Below are 9871 nucleotides of genomic sequence, written 5' to 3' on the forward strand. Positions count from 1 at the left end.
AACCATTGAAATTCAAGCCAGAAAATCTGTCAATAAAACATATAAGAGAAAATATCTCATTCTCTCGATATCATCTATCTCAATTTACGACTTGAAAGCACTTTAATGGAATTCATCCCTACCGTCTTTGCATGATTTGCTTGAAGTCTTGTGCGTAATTGTATGATCTATGTCATGTCGAAATAATTTGTTTAGGTTTTTAATCTTTTTAATTGATGTTTCTTTTTTTATATTCGTAGACATTTGTATGTTGAACATTTTATAGAACTTTCGCATTAAATTTCTAAAATCAAACAAATGAGAAATATAATAGACATAAAGATTTATTCCTCGACTTGAAGAATTAGCAGTAGGTTCAATTCATTATTTGTGAGAGACATATTTAGGGGATCAATAAGCTTAATACATGGGGTTCCTAATAAACTAAGAGTTTAATTTGCTAAGCCGATGACTTGTATTAGCTATACGATTTATTTTAATTTTGTGAAATTCCATTGTATTCTTTAAATTTGTCAATTGCTTCAAACTGGAATCGCTAATACAAAAAATAATACTCCATCCATTCCATTTTATGGGATATAGTTTGACTAGGTGTGGAGTTTAAGAAATAAAGGAATACTTTTGAAACTTGTGTTCTAAAACAATCCCTAAATATTTGTTTGGTTGTAAATTATTGAGGCTTTATCGGAAGCAATCTCTCTGCTCACAAGGTAGGAGTATGTATGTGTGCATCCCACTCTCCACCAAAATTCACTTATAATAGGATCACATTGGATTATTGTTGTGGTGGTGGTTGACGAAAGGGTGCTCGTATAGTGTTTAAAAAAGACTCAACTCTGTCAGTTCGTCAAATGTACAGCAAGTAGTGCATCCTAATTAATGTAGGCGAAATATTACATGCAAGAAATTACTATGCACTCCTAACAACTCTGTTTTTTCGCTTTCCTAATACCAGGTACAATTGATGCAACACATTGTCATACCGTAGTAATTCTCAAATTATCTTTTTAAAATTTAATATCATACTCAAGATCCCAACCAGTATATTAACAACCAAAAGTGGAAGACATTTAGAAGGGAACATAAAGCCTTACCCCTCCATTTAAATCAAGTCACTTAGGCATCCCTAAATTTAAAATTCTTTGTTCCAGTCCAAAAATTACTACTAGTACATCCAGCTTTATTTATGTAAAGTTCCATACTTGCATTTGATCCTAGTGTAAGAATAACTAGGTATACAGTTAAGTTTCAAGTAAATTGGGAGAACCCCTTTTTTCATATTGATCAAAAACGCACTGTCATCCATCTTTGTGTTGAAATTGATAAAAAAGCAAAAAGAAAGCCAGGTGTACTAAACTTCGACTGCGATTTAGAAAAAGATCAAACCACATTAAATCTTCGCAGTTTGGACCTGCTTGATCTCACACGGTGAAATTGATCAAGCTTCTCAAATGAGTATAATAGCAATTTAGTGACAGGATCATACTTACCCATTCTGATATTAAGCTATATTTAGTTGTTTTTTGGTTGAATTTCCATATTTATAGAAGTTCACAACCTAGAAGGTAACAAATATAAAAGATGCGTGTGGGTCATCAACTAAATCACGGACTAATGGCTGCTAGGAGTTAAAGAGTAAAACATCCATTTCAAGTTATCGAGACGAATACTCTTATAGTTCTTGTTTTGTCTGTTAAGCGATCATGCATTTCCATTTTCAACTTGTGAGAGCCATTTGGCATGTCATAAATGGAACTTAATATAAAAAATTAACAGTTCGGTTGTTCGCCCATTCCATTTGTATGTAAATTTGAGTTAGAACATCACTACTAAGTCAGCATGGAAGAAATGTTGCGCCATTCAAAATGTGTCCATAGTAAGCTTGGGAATCTACTGATTACTGCACAATGATGACTAGTAACATATTTTCTTGAATTGTGAAGTAAGTTCCACAAAGTGTTTTCAACGTACTGGACGAAGTAAACAACACAATAAACAGGGATTCTCTGGCATAACTTACGCAGATGCACTTTCTGTACACAGAGGTAATACCTCTTTCCGAATGTTTAACCACAGAGCTAAAAACGAAGACAGGAAACTAGGGAAAAGAGGCCATAAAGGAGGTGAGAAACCATGCTTCAACTACCTCAAGAGCACGAAAGAAAACGACAGAACCAAACTACGCTATTACCTAGATGCTTCCGGGAGGATGGAGCCATTATTAAATGGCCCATGCTTTCCCAGGGTCGGAATGCTGTTAGAACGTTTCTTTACTCGAATGGTGCCAGAAGTTGGGACTCTCTTCTCGTTCTTCTCTTTGAGAAAAGAAGTGTAGCTCCCGAGAGGTGGCTCCAAAATTACAGCACTCTTACTTCTGAAAGATTGATCGATACTCTTCCTGTACGTCTCAAAACCTTCAGTTAGCTCGTCCCCTGAAACAGGAACGACCTTATTACTCAACTCCAACTTATTGTATGTCTCTTCATTAATATCAGTCATATAACCATCTTCTTGAATATCTAGCATGGCAAGATCGTCATACTCCTCATCTGATTTAGTAGATTCCTCATCCACTGAGCCTTCCTGTGTGCATAGCATCAAAGAGGTTGATTATTAAACAAAAAACAAGAGAGTTAAATCCCCAGTTGCTAGCTGAAAATCAGTGAAACACGGGCTTCAACTAGCACGATAAGTATAATGGTTCAGCAAAGAAAGGGGACTTGAACATAGTCGAATATTCACTAACAAAGGAAAATGTGTGATCTTAATTCATTAAGACCTCATGTAGAAATGACATGCTGCCAGCGATATATGGCAGCATTCTAATGACATAAAATATATAAATCATTCCTACATACCTCCTCATCAACTTGTTTGGAGTCATCATCACTAAGGTCCTCATCACTGTCTCTTTCAAGTGGTTCATCAACCTCTTCATCATCACTACCATGCACTGATTGTTCCTCTTTGAGCTGTAATTATGGTGAAAAATGGGAATTCATCAAAGAACTAATGGAACAAAGTGGAAAAGACAAATAAATAATGAACGACAACTGTTCAAAAAAATAATAATGAACGATGTATATATGAACTCCAAACTCCATCAACCAAAGGCTGAGACAAAGAAAAGTGTGCATTATGCACTAGGCATACCTCCTTTGCATGCCCTTCAGGCAACCTTGGTGAGCTGCAGCAAGACGAATAGTACCTGCTGCCATTGTCTGTCAACTCGCCTCTCGATTCATCAACACTACTGGCATGACTGGTGCCACCAACATCACTGGGCCAAGCACTGATCCCGAAATGGCCAAATTGCAGATTAATAGGTTCAGCCTTGCCAATCTGCAGTGGTCCATACATAGGGGTCCCTATTCCACTCGGAATAGAATGATCCATAATAGGCTTGCCATCATTGCCCAATGTGTACACTGGCCAAGCTTTCGCTACTGATCCATCATTATTCAGAAGAGCCATCAAGTGCCTAGAAGAACCTTTTCTTTGAATCAGTTGAAACATTCCCTTAGAGCTCACACAATTGGCAGCACACTGGTTTCTGTATTCCTCATCAATGACGGGAACGGTATTTTTGACTGGATCATACAGTTGCTCTCCTGCCTCACGCCTCCGTAAGCAGCCGAAGACAGTGGCATGAATGGCTGCCACACTTTTATCAACATTTGTGTTGTTAATTTTTGGCACCAAATGCTTGTCAGCTCTGTTACAGAGATATTCTTGTATTGTCCGGATGTTCCGAATATATTTCACATATTTGTTTTTAGCAGGATCAAGAGTCATGTACTTTGCACGTACTGCAAACCTTTCTAAATGTTTTTCCTCATTTGCAATGTAAACCATAAAAGGTATGACTGACGGGTGCTTCTTCATTAATCCCATCTGCAGGTAAACAAAAAAATTGGAACCACCTTAACCACCATAGGAAAGAAGCCTCTACGTAAAAAGCAAAATATAAAATATTTGAAATTAATTATTACCACAAAATTGAGGCTCAAATGAACACCCTCCACAACGACTGATTCTTTCCGCTCTTCCCATGCAGTGATTAGCCTGTCAAGACTATCAATTACCATCTCACTCTGTGCCTTATATCCTTCAACTGCCATTTCTTTGGCACTAACCAAATCAACAGCACTTGAAATCCCCACAGGTGGAGACTTTACACCTTCTTTTTGTATTGGTGGGGTTGAAATTCCAGCTAACTTCTTTGCCCTTTTCTTTGTTCTTGCTTCAGAAACAGCTACTGGATCCAAATATTCTCCAGCATGGTAGGTTGAAGCCCAAAGTAAAGGGCTTTGCTTTTCATCTACAAAACTCCTCATCATATGTCGAATGGAGTCGGTGGACACCACAGTCGTTATACCCAACCTGCTGCCCTGTGAAGATAATTGGAAAGAAATCATATACACCTTATGTCCCAATATACATGGCAATTCCATTTCTGGACTTTAAAAGACGACAATCATACACACCTCATGTCCTAATTTATAATGTTTAGACATCAATCCACCAAAAATATGTACTTAGTTATTTTATTGAGCTTTCTCAAATATTAAGGTTCATTATTGTATATCAGATGCTACAATAAATTATTTTGTTTGCAATTTGATTATCATAGTACTAAAATCATATCTGTTTGGTATTGTTTTGATTTTCATAAATTATGCGCTTCACTTCAAAGATAATCAGAATTTATAATTTTTCATAAGCTTATGCACTTCACTTAAAAAGATGCATGGTGTTTCACTTTTCACTTGTCACTTCAAGCCTCATAAGCTTTGTTGCTTTTTTGCTACTTTCTCTTTTAAAACCACAGATATAACTATCATTTCAATTACCAGTTGTATAGCAAATACATCATATTAATATCAATTCAAATGGAGTCACATAAATGGGACCGAGGGAGTACATGACATGCCAAAATTAGGAGGTTAGTACTACAGTCAAGGCTATGAGACAATACCAGCAAAGCAGACAAGGTAGATTTCCCACAGCCACTAGTCCCACACAATAGCACGGTTACAGATTCTTTTCTTTCTCGGATCCTGAAACATACCAACAACTCTGTGAAGAAAATACATAACAAGGTACACTGAAGAAAATATCAGCAGATGAGCACATCATCACCCTCCTATATCAATCATCATGCACAGATAAATGGATAAGGCCATTATTCCCCTACTTTAACAAGTGACATTGAACTATACATAACCACAGGTCCGCAAATACAGGAAACAGAAAATAAAGGCAAATGATGTTCATAAACTCGATTAACACAATCCAGAATCATGCTGATTGAATTTTGATTAGAAAATGATTGAGGAAACCCCCAAAGGCAACAATTACTCCCACAGTTTGTAAATGAAGGGGCACATTTCTACCGTGGAGAGATTTTAATGCATTTCTTAGTAAATACATAGAGTAACGGTAAAACCTTCATTTCAGTGACATATTTACTAATAAGGACATAAACTCATCTCAAGGGGAGGGGGGGAACTGCTAGCAAAGCCTGATCAGTGACAGCTGATGAGACTGGCAGACTCATTTCATAATACTTGTTCGATTCACCAACAAATACATCATGTTGTCCTCTAATTGAACAGCAGATAAATTATATCAGTTAGCCATGAAACCATATAGACCATTAAATGGAAACTTCTACTTTGCTTCTCTTACAACTCCCTGGTTTCTGCAAAACTTCTCTTAAGATTAGGCTAAAGAATGATCAAATCTCAGAAAAGAGGACGGGCTACAAAACTAGAATTCCCATGTCATCATATAAATAGCTGTGATTTTTTGTGTATTTGGGGGTGGGTTTTGGGGGGGGGGGGGGGGTGCGTTGTTGGGGTTTTTTTTTTTTTTTTTTGAGGGGGTGGGGGTGGTGTGTTGTTACAAACAGCAAAAAGCACCTAGTAATACTAACAGAGAGACAGCAGAACCTCACCTGCAAGCCAAAATTAAGTCAGCCCTCTGGTTGGGGCCCATATACTTGTATTCGGTTAAAGCATCACAAATTACATCTAGAAAAGTTTCTCTCTTGACAATCACTGTCGTGCGCCTTTTGTACAACTCAAATGGTTTGCTTTCACTTTGATTGTTCCCTTTATCCAAGAATCCATTGATAAAGGTAGTGGACTCTTTATGATGAAGTCCTTTAAAGTTATCCTGTCCCAATTGTGCTCTATCTGCTGAGAGCAACTTATCGCCCATGCATTCACTTCTCATCTTGTCAAAAACTGTCCTGCTAATCTGTTCATGCAGGAAAAAAAGGATTCAGCAATAAAAACGCCTATATATGCTCTTAGGCGAATTTGGAGGGCATAGTGCAAACAAATCCTCTAAAGAACATCAGCTAGGTGGATTCTTATGAACGTGAACTCTCATCAGCAGGCTTAAACCATTCTTGACAATCATTAAAAGCAGAATCTCAGATGAGACTCAATTGTCCTTTAAGAAGGATACAAAAAATTTATGTTGCTCGGATCCTCCAAAAAAACAGCCACACACGTGTCCGATCTCCAAAAAATGCACAAATTTTGGAGGATCCGACGCTAACCTAACAGCATTATTGGAGGATACAAATACAGATTCTTTATATCGACTAAAAGGAAAATTAAGTCTCATTTAGATTTTTTTTTTTTTTTTGATAAGTAAGTCCCATTTAATATTCCGCTTTTAAGGATTGGCAAGAATGAGTGTCCTCGCAGCATTTATGGAGGAATATAGCAAAAAATTAACATGAAACTGTCTCAAGCATAGAATTAGGAAAGAACACATCACACGTGAGCAAAAATCAAGAAGGCATTAATTTCATTCCTTGAAAGAACACAATTTTTTTTTTTTGGTGGTTGTGTGTGTGTGTGTGGGGGGGGGGGGGGGGGGGGGGGGGGCGCTCAGACTTCACAAAGATAGTCATTAGCCTAACTGTCAAACTTCAACCTTGAAAAAGAAAAAAATAGATAGACCAGAAATATTTGTTCTATCTTTAGGTTAAATCAGAAGGTGTTTTTAGGTTAAGAATTTCTTTTTATAACTGGTCAGTGAGATATTGGCAACACACAGAACTAAATAAAAATTGTAATCATAGATCAATTACTGTGTACTAACAATTATCGATGAGCATGTTCAACAGTAAGAAGGAAAAACTTCCAAATACAAATCAAAACATAAGCATGAGAAAAAACATTCAGGCGTTAGAAATCAGTTGCAGATAAAAGAAGACAGTAACGGACCATAAAGACGCCACATTTACATATAAATCATCAAACCGAGAATTTTTTCTTTTACCTTAAACGCATGTCGAGGTTTACATCCCATAAGTTGTAAAGTACTCTGCAGAACAGAACGTGTATATCTGAAAGAGTCTTTCCCTTGTTCTCTCTTCTCTTCCTCATCGTCTATTACCACTATATACAGCAGCTTTGTTACCTCTGTAGCCATTCCCGACAACAATCACAATAACAAAAACCGCAATCTACAAGCAAATAAACAATCTATAAGATAAACATGCAATCTATAAGATAAACATGCATACATTGATCACTAAGTCCATAAAATAACGAAAAAAAATTACAAAATCACACATCGTCTACTCTACTACAACTGTATGCAACAGCTTCGTCACCTATGTAGCCATTTCCTACAACAACAAAAAACCTTAAATCTCCGAGCAAATAAACAATCTATAAGTTAAACATGCATACATCGATCATCAATACCATAAAACAACAGAAAAAAATCTTCAAAATCCCACATCGTCTACTCTACTACCACAATATAGAAAAGCTTTGTCACCTATGTAGCCATTTTCTACAACAATCACGACAACAAAAACCTCAAATCTCCGAGCAAACTAACAATCTACTCCCTCAGTCTCAATTTATGTGGCACCTTTCTCATTTAGAGTCAAACGAGTTTATCTTTGACTGTCATATGTCTTTGAAGTATTTTGAGTTGTTAATTATTGTGATTCATAGTATTTCTAACGTAGTTTCCAAATATATAAATGTTATTTTTAAAAACTTAAAACTTCTATATCAGAATTTACTATCAAAATTAAAAGTTTAACTCTCAAAATCCAAACTGTATATGAATTTTATTTTAAAAAAACTTAAAGCTCCTATTTCCGACAAAATTAAGAAGTTTGACTCTTGAAATCCGAACTGTATATGAATTTTATTTTTAAAAACTTAAAGATCCAATTTCCGTCAAAATTAAGAAGTTTGACTCTCGAAATCCGAACTATATATGAATTTTACTTTGAAAATTTTAAAGCTTCTATGTCCGAATTTAGATCAAAATTAAGCAGTTTGACTCTCGAAATCCGAACTATATATGAATTTTATTTTGAAAAGTTTAAAGCCCCTATGTCCGAATTTACATCAAAATTAAGAAGTTTGATTCCTAAAATCCGAACTATACATAAATTTTATTTTAAAAAAATTTAAAAGTTTCTATGTCCAAATTTGCAGTCAAAATTAAACTATTTGACTCTCGAAATCTGAATAAATTGAGACAGACAAGTATCCGATTAACATGCATATTAAATCGTCATAGATCATCAATTCCCAAAAATAGCAGGATAAAAAAAAAAATCACACAGCATTATAACGATATAATAATGCCAGTTATAACTGTAATAAATGCTATTCCGAAGTTATCATTGTTAATTATAGTGATTTACAACTTACAACTTCTATGTCCACATTTACTGTCAAAATTAAGATTTTTTTTTACTCTCTCTCGAAATCCGAAAAGTGTCTCATCAAACATGCATACATTGATCATCAATTCCATAAAAATAACAAACAAACAAAAAAAAAACCTACAAAATCACACAACATTATAACGATATAACGAAATTAAACCTTCGAAGATCAATTCAGAGTTGTTGTTGTTGTTGCTTCGTCGGAATATATGGCGGCGGTGGTGACGTGGCGGCGGTGATTGTTTAGGGTTATGATATCACAAATGCAGAAGAAAAGAGGAATTTCCAACGCGATCTCGCCATTAAAACAACACGTCTATTGCATTTGCTGATGCTATTTTTCTAACACGCATATCAAAGCACCAGTTACCTTTTTCCGTCTCTCTATTTATAGTAGGAAGGAACCGGGTCCATTCTACGGGTCGGGTCGGGTTTAGGTGAACTGGAAAGTGGGTTTTTTACACGTGGGAAGGAACAGAAGCAAGTGGGTCCATCCTTGTATCTATTTTTAGTAATTTCTTCGTCTCAGTATATGTGAACGCGTTTGGATACAAATTTTAAGAAATAAAGGAAAATTAAGTACGCGTTTGGCCATAGATATCAAAAATAAATTCACTTTTTTTAAAATTTTTGAAGTTGGAGTTGTGTTTGGCCATAGTTTTTGAAATTGTATTTTTTGGTGAAATGTAGTTGTAAAAAGTGAAAAAAAAAATTGAAAAACAAATTTTTCTTGTTTTTGGTATTCCGGAATACAACTTCAAGTTGTATTCCAAATATTTATGGCCAAACACCCAAAAGTAAAAAAAGTGAAAAAAAAATCCGGAAAAAAGTGAATAATTTTTATGGCCAAACGGCACCGAAGTCTCTTCATTCACTTTTACTTATCCAGTATTCTAAAAATAAATTTTCACTTTTACTTGTCACTTTTGGCATATCAAGAAAAGACAAATTTATTTTTTCTGTTTTACCTATAGTATTAATTATTTAGTTTAAATTATTTTTCAAATCCAATGAAAATATGCACTAATTAATATAGGCACATTGAGAAATTATGCACTTCATTTATTATTTCTTAAATAGCGTGAAAAGTCTAAAATGGACAAATAAAAGTTAACGGAGGGAGTAAGAAATATAGGAAAATTAAGTTAT

At 35.3% G+C, this 9871-nt stretch overlaps 1 protein-coding gene across 2 annotated transcripts; it reads right to left on the bottom strand.

Moving 5' to 3' along the window:
* Positions 1-1911: 1911 nt before the first annotated feature.
* LOC132600380 (P-loop NTPase domain-containing protein LPA1 homolog 2-like) lies at positions 1912-9088 on the bottom strand. Of its 2 annotated transcripts, none has more exons than XM_060313490.1 (8): positions 8883-9088; positions 7303-7489; positions 5960-6264; positions 4979-5060; positions 3993-4391; positions 3154-3894; positions 2859-2972; positions 1912-2583 (listed from the first exon to the last, which is right to left on the bottom strand). In XM_060313490.1, exons 2-8 carry the CDS (start codon positions 7453-7455, stop codon positions 2188-2190), a joined length of 2190 nt encoding a protein of 729 aa, XP_060169473.1. In that variant the 5' UTR covers positions 7456-7489; positions 8883-9088; the 3' UTR covers positions 1912-2187. The 2 variants fall into 2 exon arrangements, with proteins under 2 accessions (XP_060169473.1, XP_060169474.1); XM_060313491.1 differs by having other exon boundaries at positions 8872-9088.
* Positions 9089-9871: the final 783 nt, after the last annotated feature.

This window comes from Lycium barbarum, chromosome 6, assembly GCF_019175385.1.
Source record: "Lycium barbarum isolate Lr01 chromosome 6, ASM1917538v2, whole genome shotgun sequence".
NCBI classification, from domain to species: Eukaryota; Viridiplantae; Streptophyta; class Magnoliopsida; order Solanales; family Solanaceae; genus Lycium; species Lycium barbarum.